Here is a 13,840-nt window from a genome sequence, read left to right on the forward strand (position 1 = left end):
GCGTTTTAAAGTTTAACAGTGTAAAAGAAAAATTAGAATTATTTATATTTAATGAAATTATATGTTTTGATAAAAATAATGATTTTATTGGAAGTAGCTAATTTTTGAGTTGGTTCAATCTGGAACCATAAATCATCAATATCTTTTAGTGTTATTATTTTATAAATTAAAAATATAAATAGAATTTACTATACAGTGAACTAAATGAAGACCATAAGTAGGCTAAATAAACTATATCGACATGTAACATAATCCCCAATGCGACACTATCAGCCAAAATTTTGGTCAAATCTTTTGGTTGGTATATATGTAATGCCAATCATTTCTAACATCTGAAAATTATTTGGTATGGCAAAAACAATAGTAGTATTTATATTTTATTAAACTAAAATTTCAACTCCTTTCTTGCAATAAGTGTAATTATTGCCAGAGAATCTCGGAAAGCAAAAAATAAGGCATTAAACATATATACTACGACGAGAGAAAAGGACAAAATTATTGCTAAAGTGGAATTACCAAATTTTTTTTTGTTTATACATATAAACACATTCTTTCTACTTTCATTAATCAGATTCGATCGGTAGAGTCAGTTGCATAATCATGTGACTTAATTATAATATATAACTGATTAGGGACCCGAAATCCCATGTTACAAATTTAGCATAAAAGCCTACCTAATTTCATGCCGTCTCTATATTTACCATCTGCTTGTACATTTTATAATTAAGTAGTTGAATATATATTGGTAACATGAACTTATTCCAACAAATATTTTCTCTGTTCTCTGTGGATTACTGCTTGTTTGAACAACGTAGAGTTAAGTTGTTATTGAGCTCACTAAACAAAACGAAAAATCATTAACATACGTATACGTTGATCCTCAAGATTAGGGGCGGGTGCTGCTCATTTTAGTTCATCACATAAATTCACATATAAACAAAACTAACCTTTTGAGATGGTATTGTATGATGTATAAATCCCATCTTATAAGCCTAAAACCTATGTTTGGAGAAGATTTATAAAGTTTAGTCTTTCATTTCATAATTTTTGCCTAAGTTATTGGCCACTAATCTCTCATATTCTAAACACTTTGTGACTTTGTTAATAATTAATGGAACCTTATAATTTTGAAATCATCTCATTGCAATTTTAATTGGCCGGCTGATGTAAATGTTTTAAATGGTAAATATTTAGTTCTTTCACTGTTCCATATATGAAAATTAGTTTAAGCTTTGGCTAGAAATTCTCGAATTCTAGAAAGAACACGCCTATTGTAGCACTCTTTTAAATTCTTACTTATGTATCACATTATTCCACGATCAACAATATAAAGAATATATATGTTAAGCAAATAAATGATGGATATGATTTCATTCAAAGAAAAAAATGAGGAATTTTTTGTTTGCAGAGAAAATAATAAGTGGTACAACGTGGATTATTAATAGATTCAAAAGAAAGAAAAACCGTGGATATACAAATAGAAGAAATATAGGGGAAGGAGAGAAAAGAAGATAGAGATGCAACTAACTCCATAACTGTAATAACTGAAAGGGTATGGAAATATAATAAATGATTGGAGTCAAATGGTTCCCTCAAAAATAAAAATAACATTGTGATATTGAAAGATGGCAAGTCCATGTGATCACATGTTTCTCTGATTTTATTTATACCATCAACCTCAGGTGTCTTTGACCTTTGGTGACTCTATTTTTTTTCTTTTTTTACTGGTCAACCCTTTATATATGATCTGTATTTTCTGACCAAATAATTTTATCTTATTCATATTTTGCGGGTATTATTATGGTATTCGGTCCGACGAAAAATGGCCTTCGTTTGGAATTCTTTACAAATAGAACTCGTTCAGCTTCCATTTTGCTTTTTAGAATGATCCACTTTAAGTTTCTACGAAGAAAAATAATCAGTGAAGTTGTAGTTCTTTTTTTTGGATTTGATTTTGTTACGTTTTTGTTCGGGTAAATCGGTTTTTATTTGCTTTTTTACTGTTTTTTGGTTTTTTTCCAATTAATGTTAGTTCGGAACCGTAATCCGTTTAACTAGATTCAAAACCTACATTTATTATAAGTTCTAGACTGTTAATGTACATTAATGTGTGTACTCTTTAAATTAAATCAAGGGAAATAGTTTGGTTTATTTTAAGCATCATACATCGTGTCACACGTAATAGGCGGCATGTGGCAGCTCACATTTGTGTTTAAATAATCATTAACAAAATAAATCACAATAGGATGAATGAAATTATGAATATATGTAGCAATGTAGTATCGTATCTTTAATTTTCTAAAGAGCACAAATATTCCTTTATTGATGAATTAGTAATGGGTTTTGGATTATTTTAAGCTGTCACGAGTTTGTTTTTAAATTCTAAAACATAGAAACCTAATAATTTCTTATATATATATATTTCTGAAAAATAATAATCTCTTATATTCATATAGCCGAAAGAAAGAGAATGGTATGTGTCGTTTTTATTCTGCATTACAAATCTGTGGTGTAGATTAATTAAAGAGCGAATGAATTTTAAAGAAGGGGTGTTTAGGTAAAACCAAGGAGAAAGGTAAACGAGTGTAACAAGATTATACGTAATTTACTAATAGTGTAATAGGTTTTTGTATAACATTCATGTATACCACTAGAGTCCTGGAAACTAGAAGCGTAAAGGATTGAAAATGAGTAGTTTTTCTTATTGTGTATTTGTGGTATGAATATGAGCAGAACTACATTTGATTAATAGAATAGTAATATAATAATCATGCACAACATGGATGGTAGTAGCTAATTATAGTAAAGACAAGGTGTTAAGAACTTTAATTGTCATGGTATTAAAATGCTTTGGAAAACGGTTAAATACTTAATTTAAAGCCGTCTCCCAAGATTCTTGCAGATGTACATTGCATTTTGCCCGAAAATTTTATCGTCTTTCTTTTCAACCCTTATTTTAATAAAATATCAGACCTATCTGAACAATGTGGTTCAATTATAATGCTGTTTTTGCTTCAGTTTATACGGGTTGTCCATTGTCAACGTTTCTTTAATTAAAATTCTTCGATATCATACTTTCTAGTTTTACCCTAGAAGAGTTGACAAAAGGAAAATAAAGTTATGTTCATGCATCTCCTTCGTGCATATCAAATCAATCTCATGTTATATGCGTAAATTGGACCAAAAACAAACCGGTTTATTCGTTAAAGCTCTCATTTATCTAAACCATTGTGATTTTTGGTTGACCGAAATGACGTGGCAACGAAGTACCAATCTGGGCTAAGTGGCTGAAGCCCAAATATTTCGATGGCCCACTTGGCTGTCCTGGGTCTCATAATAATAATTATATTCATAAAATTATTTTTTAAAAAAGCATTGTTTTACATAGCTTTAATAATTCCCGCCTTGAGATTGTTTGACCTACAAGTAACGAGGGTGAAAAGAAGACAGCGAGAGCCGTACAGACTAGACGCTCAACTGCAAAACGCTCTTGGGGGGAAACTACTAGAAAAAGAAATCTAATAGGTTTCTACAAACTCAAAACCGAAAAAGGAATTGTAATATACAGGTCAGGCGAATCATCAATGGTAGCATTTAGAGGCCCTATAATTAGGAGGAAGAAGGCTCAAACAATATTGTCAATCAATCCTTAAGAAAGTGGAAGTTGGGGTTATCAGCGAGCTCGGAAGCTGATTTTACATTCGCAAAGTCCTTCTCTTGCATACAGTTCGAGATTTCATCGGTTTCAAAAGGGATGCTGTCGTGTTCACACAACAAATAATTAGGCTAAAATCTTCAAGGAGTTTAATAAACGACGATAATGACATTAGCTAGTACCTGGAATCGTTGTCTAATAAAAAGGAATGGCTGTCTTCATCTTCTTTTTTCAATAATAGTTTTAAGTTGGAAATCACCTGCAATATTCAAATCAACATGAATACACGAAATAGAAAAGGCAATAGCTCTTGTCTTTTTTTTTTCTTCGGGTTTATCAGATCTCGGTGAAGTTGTTCAGCGCAACGTACCTCTGGCGATAGGTTATGATTGTCGTGGTCTTCATTCTCGCAAAGGGTACATATCCTATACAGTTGCTGAGTACTAAGAACCTGATAGACAGAGAAAGATCAGAAAAAGGGTTAACCAAGATTCAACCTCAATCTTTCTAAATATAACAGAAGGCTACGAAGGAAAAAGGAGTTATTTTTAGGCCTAGTCGGTTCTCCACGCTTTCCTCGTTATGTTTAGATATCTTTGCACATATTGTGATTCTGAAGCCTGTCATTTTTGTTCTTTTCTTCCTGGTATCTAATTGTTCTTTAATGTGAGTTGTGACATCAGAGAAGCAGAGTGTTACCGGGCACAGGTTAGTTGTAAGTTCTTCGTATGTAATTGTGGACTTTGGTTCTGTAACCTGAAAGAAGAAGCCCATCAACATTCATTCAGGAACGAGAAAGAAGAGGGAGAGTGGTATAGTATCAAGAGAAGAAGACAAACCAGGAGCACTACGGCTTGTCTTGTGTGTTTGAGTTCATCCCATGAAGATCCCACAAACTGCATTCAAGAGTAACAAGTGAAATCATATGACCCTAAAAATGTTTTGTTACTAAAGTTGTTTTCAGACCATTTTTTACCTCTTCAGTCGCTTGGCTACACCATGACTCTAGTTCATCTAACCCTGCCTTCACTTCCTTGCTCACGTTGAATGAGCAGTGTTCTCGTTCGAGGAGAAGACTGCATCGGTAAAATAACAGCTCTAGTTTAATGGTTGATATGGCATGGCATGTCTTTTTTTCCTCCGGTTAAAGTCAATGAGGGGATAGAAACAATTACGTACCTGTTGAAGAGTTGGACATTGATGTATTGGAATGTTTGGATGAAGATCTTCTGAACGAGAAATGGAGGAACCTGAAAAGAGAACGTTTTTAGTAGGAAAGTTAAAACAGTAATGTGAAGCTTAAGTATTCTTACATAATTCTTCTTCCATATGAAGAGGTTGTGATTCAAAATCCCAATAATGCTTTTCCAAGAGTTTTCTGGCGACTTTGCTGCTTGGCCCTCTCTAGCTGGCGAATTCTCCTCAGGTGGCTGTTTTGGTGAATTTGACTCAGCGGTTGAATTTTCTTCAGACGACTCAGCGGCCTTGGTTGGTAGTGTTTCTTCAGATGACTTTGATGGTGTACCCAACACAGAGGAATCATGTGATGAATTCTTCAGACCCTGAATCATTCGAAGAGAATCAATCAAGTGAAATGATCCTTTCTTCTAAGCTAAAAGAGTCTCAAAAGGTTTATGTTGTTGGTCGGGTCACCAAAGATATACACCTGAATGTAGGAAGAAAGCAAGGACGATATTTCTCTCTTCACGTTCTCTCGGATGATTCCATACATTGTTTCAACATAGGCCGTAAGCTGCTGTTTGAAAAGTAAAGCAGGATATCTAGCATCTACCTGCTGCACCACATCAGTTGAAAGGTTCGGGGAAGAAGTTGAACGAAAACCCTGAGACAACCATATTTTGAGTAATCCCAGTTACATAAGGTTTAAAAGTGAAGCCAAGATAGCAAGTTTTATCCTTTTCTTGTTTACCTGTGTCATTCTCCCAAAAAAAGAAGTTGGCTGAGGAGGTTTTGTTGGACTTGAGCCAGTTGGGTTATTATGTCTCAGGCTTCTTTGAAGAAGGAATAACAGTGTTGATGTGTTTGTTAGCCAATAAGCCAAATGGTTGTCGTCTTCTGGATTCTGCAAATAAATAAGCAGAGGATTTGCGTTAACTATTTAAAACATTCAAGTTTATGCCTTTTTTCCAAGGCACATATGTATTGGTCTCGTAGTAATTCCTAACCTCTATTGCAGAGCCAAAAGGAGGAACAATTCGGTCAAAGATACTGGTTTTTTCAGCTTCGAATATTTTCCAGTGTAGAAGACATTTATATATGGTAAGAGCTGCAACAGGCTTTCCATGACTGAAACCAACATTTTGGGATACACATTTGAGAAGAACGTCAACAAATTCCTGCATCATACAACCATTTAGCCAGTGAAAAAAGTAGCATAAAAGTATATGTAGGAGTAATGTTTTCTGTAGGCACATACATGTGGTTGTCGTTCAATTTGGGATCGCCTAAAAGATTCTGTCCCAAACTTTCTTCCCGGTATAGGAGCAAGTGGTTCCTGTAAGAATGCCAAAATCTGTCAGAGAAATTCTATCTATAAAAGACTCGCGATATGCAAGAAAAGATGATTCCAGAACGGTTTATCACTTACATGATTTCCATTCTCCACAGGCTGCAAGAGGCAAAGAAAAGAAAGTCAAAAAAAAATTCTTCAACAGAGTCTAACTCGGAAGTAATGAGAAAAAGTAGATTTACCGGGGCTCCTGTGAATGACACCTGTGGTGACATTTTCCGGGAAGCAGAATTCACCAGCGCTTGCTGCCGGCGAATTTCTTCTTCTGTTTCCATGTCAGAGACCTTTTCCTCAAGCCTGAATAGAAGAATGATAAAGTATTTCATATGTACTAACTAGTGAAAACATGTTGCAGAGAAAAGATGGACAATTTGGAGAAAGAAAGAAAGCAAAAACGTCAAACCTTTGCATATATGTCTTCAGCTCAATTAGCTTTGTCTCAGCGTCTAAAACTTGCTTCAGCCTCTCTTCACAGAGTCTACTTGCTTCCTCATACTTCTTCTCTGTTTCATCTATTTTCTTTTCCAAGGAACTTACCAGTTCCTGTTGAACAAAAATTGTATGAATCAAGTTAGAGATGCAGACAAAATCCACACTTTTATCAGAGAAAGGCTTGTAATATTTGGGATACTTACATCTCTGTTTTGAGAAGCAAGTTTCTCATTATCAATCGAAGCATCTCCTCTCAACATGCTTTTTCCTTCCTGTTTTCCATCTGAAGAATTGTTCCCATCGCTTTCATCGATTTTCTTCTCTAATGAATCTACTAGTGCCTAATAAGTAGGTCCATTCATCAGATTCAGGGGACTAATAAAATGAACTTACTTAGTTGAGCTACATGTGTAGAAAGGTTACCTTGAGCCGCTCGTTCTCAGCTGCAAGATTGCTCACGACCTCGTAATCAGATGAAACATTCTCCTTCAACTGCTCTGTGATATTTGAGCTTGTTTCATCATGTTTTCTGTCTAATGCATCGATTTTCTTCTCCAAGGAACTTACCAACTCCTAATAAATGTGTTGCTTGATGAGATATATATGTGATCAAGAGGAAAAACCGAAAATCTGTTACGAATCTAGAACATGTATTTAAGAATCCTACCTTCAGCTGTTGATTTTCAGCTTCAAGCTTGACGATTGCAGTCTGATCAATTACAGGAACTTCAGCTGTTGAATTTCTCTCGAATTCATCATTCTTCTTTTGCAAAGAACTCACCAACTCCTTATCATAAGGAAAGACAACAAGAAAACACAACAACGAGGTTGCATATAAAAAATCATAAACATAATCTTCAACACAGACACTGAATTCCGAGGAACAAAAGGTTTTATTGACTAACCTTAAGCTGCTCATTTTCAGCAGAGAGTTCTTTAAGCTCAAGTTTCATGTCTTTTAAAGATGACTGTAATGCTTCAATTTCTTGAGATTTGGCTTCCTCGATCTCCATCTGTACCATTACACTGGTCAGATGCCTCATACAGAACCAACAAAGTGACTGATTACAGTGACTTTGAGAAAATAAAATTTCTGTTGTTTTTCCTCTTCAGGAAATAGAATATTTTGAGCATTCGTTGATGAAATGATGCGTACCCTCATTTTTTTCTCAAGCTCCAAGTTTGAAGTGAGTTCTTCCACTTGATTTTCCAGCTTGGTCTTAGCATCTTGAAGTGCTCCTGTTTCTTTAGCAGCCTGAAAAAATGAAGAGATATAAGAAAATCTCTACTTACCTAGTTACATATTATCTAGTGGACTGGTAACAAAACTGACTACATTCTGTATTTCACAGAAGACCTTATACGAAACAGAGATAGAGATCGAAAAGTTAAAGGACAAAAATATATACAAAATGTAGTTCTCGTGGAAGGTCCGTTTTTTTTCGTAAACAGCAGGTTTAGTGAGACTAAGAACTTGATATGTTAGCAATCGAGTGTGTTACCATTTTAAGATTCCGAAAATCTCGGCGTGCGACTCTCATTCTCCAGCCACATTGAGTGGTAATCGCTGCTTTTTTCATCCTCGCATAATGCCGATGACACAAAAACCCTCTGATTTGACTCTGTATAACCCAGTAAGTTGCATGTCTTTAATACTCAAACAAGTAGATGAATGTGATAGGTATAAGATAGGCAAAAAAAAAAAAAAAAAAAAGACAAAAGTTCATCAAGATGAGAGCTTAAACTTGCTTGAATAATGATTGCCGCTCTTCTCTTTTTCCTAAACTGAAGTTCAATTCGAGCAGCTTTTGCTCGCATCCCTGTCTGAACAGAACATGCAGAGGAGCACATGCTTTTATAAGCTTTCTGGCAGATATGAGTCCGTGCCTGCTTTTGAATTCTCAGAGAAGCGGCTTCTCTTCTCATGGTCTCGAACCAAACACGTGCAACTTGTCCTAAATTCAGTTTTGACGAGGGAATAAGACATCCTGATAACATTTTTCCAAAGCCAACAAAATATACAAACGCATTCAACATGTATTACCTCTACACAAGGCTTGAATTTCTGTTGAAGCGACCTGCAATAACAGAAACTTCTTACGAGTTTGATAACTAAGAACTTTCCTCTGAATAATCCGTGCTGAATGACCAAGAACTTCAGCTCGGTGAGCATCCAGTTCTGCCATTTGACCTGCCCTAAGAAACACCTTTGTCTTCCCGATCTATGATGGTGCAAGAAAATTTTTAGTAAGGATTGTCATATCTCGAATGTAGTAGCAGAAAAAGAAAGTTGAAAGCGCGAGATATAATTATGAAACTGCACCTGAAAACCTTTGAGGTCCGCTTTTGCTAGTAGCTTTTTGCAAGCCTCAACTTCGTCATAGCTACTAACACAAAATCCAGAACCAAAAAGTTGCTTTAAGTATTCTATATACAAAGAAATGATAAATATGCAAGAATAAATACATGAATTAAGTGTTGGTTAAGCTACCTTGTCTTGGTAGTCTCTGGGGCTAGAATTTTGAAGCGGGTCAAGAATTCATTGAAAGGCTTTCTTGTAGGATATCCAGCGCAACTAATCCTAATGGCTTCCATGACTCCCTGAGATCAGATGCAGGAAGTTCCCCAACATCATGAGAAAGCATAAAAATGAAAACTGTTGCAAATATTCAAAGCATAGGGTTCTCTGCAACATATAAAGCTTACCCCACACCTAAGTTGATGCAAAATATTAATGTTCTCAAAGATTTCTGGCTTTAGAAGGTTATTTGGTTTCACACATCGTATGTAGTGTGGCTCCGTGGTGCTCAAACTCTCGAGCAAAGATTGCAGTTGTTGCTGTATGTTACTACATGGTGAGAATCAACGTGGATATTATAAGCAAAAATCAGTTGTAACTTGGCATTACTTCAGACCTTAAACTGAGATCCTATTGATGAGAATTTTGATGTTTTGGAAGATTCCTCTGGCAATGGTGGAAACAATGATGAGACAAAAGAACAATCTGAAGAGCTCAGGAGAGCTTGATGTTCTCCAACAACATAATCTTTGTTCTTGTCCAAAAACAGTTCTGTCTGATAAGTGACCTAGTGGAATTAAACAAGAGTATAGTCATCGGACCACGGTAATGTTGCCTTTACATCAACACAAGCATTTTAGCAAGCGGTTAGGGTTATGAAGAAAACTAACATCACCAGCATAATGGCAAATTGTAAAGTCTGTTTGAGCCAATTTCGGCTTGGCAAAACGCTTGTGGTCTTTAAAAGTCTGGTATAGCTTTTGTGCAAATGTGTCATGTGTTGATCTTGGAAACATGCTGCAGAAGCAAACAGGGTTCCAAATATTTTATTTTCTGAATACAAAAGAAAGAAACAACGAACAAAGATGACCTTCATAACATTACCAAGCCTCGTCCAGAAGGGCAATGATACCACCAGGTTTCTGGCATGAAAAAACTGTACATCAGAGACTCAAACCCGATAAACTAACACTAGGCGTGATCAAGGATATAAGTTGTGCTAACCTTTTCAATAAGATCAAGGACATCCTGATTATCGATGAACTCTATGTAACTCCAGTCAATCTCTTCTTTAGTATATTCTTCTTGCTCCATCTTGAACACGTGCTGTAGAGTAGAGGAAGTTATGTATGAGTATGGGTCAGCCGAAAAACAGAACAATCTAGTGTCAGTGTCCAACCTGGTTGAAATGTTGCTGCAGTTTCTCGTTTGTCAAATTTATACAAAACTGTTCAAAACTGCAATTTTCCCGTGGAAAATGAGAAGACTGTGTTGGAATTAACAAAATTAAAGAATTATAATCAAACAGCCAAACCAAAGAACTGCAAGGAACGGCCTATAACCAGAGTAATCATATGGTTCCACATCATAAAGAAAGCTTTGAGCTAAGCAACTGAAATATAAAGAAACTTGATAACAGACCATCAGCCCAATGTTTAGAGAGCATAATGTAGGAAGCAATGAAAGAATTCAACTATCAGTTCCAGAGACTTAACATATCAGCGAAAACAAAAGCATACCGGTTAAGCACCTGTTTGTCTTGAAACTCTCAAATCCATAAATATCTAGAACTCCAATGATGTGTTTTGAATTTGGGTCTTGGCCAATAGAATTATTGATCTTGGTCACCAGCCTGTAAGCAAGAAAATTGAAACCTTTTGCATAGAAACCCCCAAGAATATACCTTAAATAAAGATTTAGCTATGGTTAACCTACCAATCAAATAACTTAGAATAGACACTTTTGGCTAGTGCATCTCTGCCTAGAGCAGCACTATCAGGATCAAGCGACTTTGTAATGCTTTCATCACGAGTCACCATGACCCTTTTGCATAAGGAATCTTCTAAAGCTTTCTCATCACACCTGCAACAAAGAGCAAGTCAAGGCTCTAATTCCGGCTGACCAGAAAACCGTTTATCTGAGAGAACACAGACAAGTGAAGCCATTTACATGAAAAGTTCTGCTGCCACTTTTAGATGGAACCGTGATTTTTCGTCTTTAGGTTCTGAAGCTTCTGATTCTTCACCCTTTGCAAACTCGATGTTCCCTAGATGAAGGATTGCAGCCACTACTCGGAAGATTGCATCCTGCAGTAGAAGAACGTAAGTAGTCTTGTTCCTATAACTCTGCATGTTATATAAACACCTAAAAGAAAAGTACTACCTGCTCTTCAGAATCGATCCCAACAACGTCCATAGCTTTTCTTGTAGCTAAGTATTCCTTGGAATCATCAAGCCCATCCAATGCATAGCAATTAGACTGATTCAGATAGCGAAATGTGCTTGGTTTTCCTAACTTGTACCTCTCAACTTCCTGAAACCTCGTGAAATATAATGTTTTTCGTCAGTGCGGATCTCAAGTTAAGGTCAAACATGGGACTGATACAGGACTAACACCGCCAGAGAGGAGATCAGGCTTACCTGTTCCGGTGCAGCGCAAAGCATGTAAAAGCAATGATAGTTTCTTTCAGGGTCAGAAACTTGACAAACACGCGACCTCTCTAGCAAATATGTCCTGATAGCAGCTCCGGAGATCCTTCCCCTTTGATCGAACTGAATCTCCACAAACTTACCAAAACGACTGCAACATATGGAATAATCGTAAATATTTTTAAATTTGGGGTCAAGAAAATACAGAAATGTTGACAAATTAACAACAAACGTGAGACTCATCCCCTCCACCTTGAATTATTGTTTCTAACGGTTTTTGCATTGCCAAAAGCTTCTAAAACTGGATTGGACTGCAAAGCACGAAAGTAAATCAGAGAAAAAGTATATATGACAAGATATTACTGGAGGAAACTCATCAAGTTTATCTTTTGCAAGAATTAATGTAGCCTTGTATGTATTTAAGAATCTAACTTACCTCCAGAACTTGCTGTTCCACGGATCGTCCTTCACTCTCAGCTCTTCCGCCCATGTAGGCAAGATATCTCATGAGCATCTTTGTGCTCTCCGTCTTCCCAGCACCACTTTCACCACTCACCAAGATCGCCTGGCTCACTCCCTCGTTTATCATTTTCCTAATAATGGTATATTTATGGTGATCAGAAACAGTTAATATGCAACAATAATACAAGCTACATTAATAACACAACAGAAGAGTTACCTGTATGCAGAATCAGCAACGGCAAACGGATGTGGACTCAACTCACCAAAAGCTGCGCCCTTGTACTGTTTCATCGTCTCACTTCCATAAAGGTGTGGTAATCTTTTGAAGGGATTCACAGCTATCAATATATTTCCGGTGTATGTCTGGATTCATCATGAAAAGAAATAAAATTAGCTTGCAGAAACTGTGTAGACATCTTAAGATCAGGGGATGGTAAAATGTACGCAACACAATTCCTTGCAAAGGGAAAAAAATGGTTAAGAAATTGGAATTCAAAAGTGGTATATATATAATAGCTGAAGCTTACATAAATTTCATTTGCATTATATCGGCACTTGAGATTGAGCAGAACACCTGGTTCATGCAAATATGCAAGCTTTGTCATGTCGTCCACCCCAAGTTCAGGGAACTCGGGGTCCTTGGGGTAGACACCATTTACCTTTGCCACTACCTAAGAAACAAAAATTGCATCACATCTATGTGATTCTTTGTTTTTTCTCCCTTCTAATCTTATCTATTCCGTTTTATCAGAGGATAAAAAATGAAGCCTTTCAGGAGAATGTTATGAAGATCAAAAGCTAAACCTTTTACTCAATAACAAATTTCTCCATATCAAAGATATCATTTACTTAATTACCGACTTTCCCGAACAGTTTACTGTGATTTCTTCACTGTTGGCTTCTTCTACTTCTCCATCAATCCAGGCTTCATCTGGATCCTCCACCCAGACATGAGACCCTACACTTACCTTGGCTGAAGCAGCCTGCACACAAATCACATCATACCAAAAAACAAGAGTAAAGTAAGATGATTTTTTTCTTCATTCCTTCTTTTTTTTTTTCCTTCTCATCCGTAACAAAATCAATAAGAGAGAAACGTTTTTCTTTTTCGAGCATTGTTCAATCTGCAATAAAAAAAAAAATATTTTGGTTGCTCTTCTTCATCTTCTTGTAAATGCTCTCGTTCACAATTCAATTAACAAAAAAAAAAAACTTTTTAAATCAAAAGACAGATGGGACCACTGCTACACATTTAGAAAAACTCAAAAATACAATTTGATACAAGACAGAACAGAGGGAAACCAAGATGAATTTTAAATGATTTGAAGAAAACGCAAATGCAATTAGAGAAGAGAAAGCTCATACCATTATTAATGATAGAATCTGGTCAGATTTCCTCTAAAACGATCTCGGCTCAACAATCCCAATGGGAGAAAACATCATCAACAACAACCACAAAAGTTTGGAAATTTCCAACTTCTTATGAAATTTCCCGAACACGGAATGGATCCATTTTAAAATCTATTACGAACACTTCTGGGATCCTAAATTACCCTTTCTTTTTATCTTATTTTAACATTATTTTAGATTATGATTTGTAATTAAAAATTAATAAATTAGATAAACTAAAACAGAATTATAAAAAATATTGACAAGAAATGAAATATGAATAATAATAACTATTTATAATGATATATAAGAATAAATTATTTCAAAGGAAAAAAATTAAAGAAGAGAACAAACAGAGAATAATACTCCCTCTGCTCAGAATTATTTGATGTTTAAGAATTCATTTAATTTTTATTTTCCCTATA

At 35.7% G+C, this 13,840-nt stretch overlaps 1 protein-coding gene across 2 annotated transcripts; it reads right to left on the minus strand.

Annotated features, from left to right (window-relative positions):
- Positions 1–3,406: 3,406 nt before the first annotated feature.
- Positions 3,407–13,526, minus strand: LOC18994405 (myosin-7). Of its 2 annotated transcripts, XM_006418047.2 has the most exons (42): positions 13,392–13,526; positions 12,884–13,009; positions 12,554–12,697; positions 12,244–12,389; positions 12,001–12,157; positions 11,817–11,875; positions 11,556–11,715; positions 11,299–11,448; positions 11,086–11,222; positions 10,852–10,998; positions 10,667–10,768; positions 10,316–10,373; positions 10,141–10,242; positions 10,021–10,058; positions 9,807–9,933; positions 9,533–9,703; positions 9,324–9,455; positions 9,109–9,218; positions 8,941–9,001; positions 8,662–8,839; positions 8,367–8,572; positions 8,120–8,239; positions 7,774–7,872; positions 7,523–7,630; positions 7,285–7,404; positions 7,041–7,190; positions 6,821–6,958; positions 6,589–6,728; positions 6,368–6,482; positions 6,264–6,284; positions 6,093–6,170; positions 5,842–6,012; positions 5,586–5,738; positions 5,322–5,498; positions 4,969–5,217; positions 4,835–4,905; positions 4,632–4,731; positions 4,495–4,551; positions 4,355–4,411; positions 4,026–4,106; positions 3,838–3,914; positions 3,407–3,757 (listed from the first exon to the last, which is right to left on the minus strand). In XM_006418047.2, exons 1-42 carry the CDS (start codon positions 13,392–13,394, stop codon positions 3,643–3,645), a joined length of 4,911 nt encoding a protein of 1,636 aa, XP_006418110.1. In that variant the 5' UTR covers positions 13,395–13,526; the 3' UTR covers positions 3,407–3,642. The 2 variants fall into 2 exon arrangements, with proteins under 2 accessions (XP_006418110.1, XP_024007808.1); XM_024152040.1 differs by lacking the exons at positions 10,852–10,998; positions 11,086–11,222; positions 11,299–11,448; ... (5 more) ...; positions 12,884–13,009; positions 13,392–13,526 and having other exon boundaries at positions 10,656–10,715.
- Positions 13,527–13,840: the final 314 nt, after the last annotated feature.

This window comes from Eutrema salsugineum, unplaced genomic scaffold (genome assembly GCF_000478725.1).
Source record: "Eutrema salsugineum unplaced genomic scaffold, Eutsalg1_0 scaffold_5, whole genome shotgun sequence".
Classification (NCBI taxonomy): domain Eukaryota; kingdom Viridiplantae; phylum Streptophyta; class Magnoliopsida; order Brassicales; family Brassicaceae; genus Eutrema; species Eutrema salsugineum.

Bases quoted from the DNA above. Each gene is read 5' to 3' on its own strand.
- LOC18994405 (XM_006418047.2), bottom strand. The intron at 8,840-8,940 runs GTGCAGTTTCAT...GCACCATCATAG, and splicing joins CGGACCTCAAAGGTTTTCAG to ATCGGGAAGACAAAGGTGTT. The intron at 6,959-7,040 runs GTAACCTTTCTA...CCTACTTATTAG, and splicing joins CTGAGAACGAGCGGCTCAAG to GCACTAGTAGATTCATTAGA.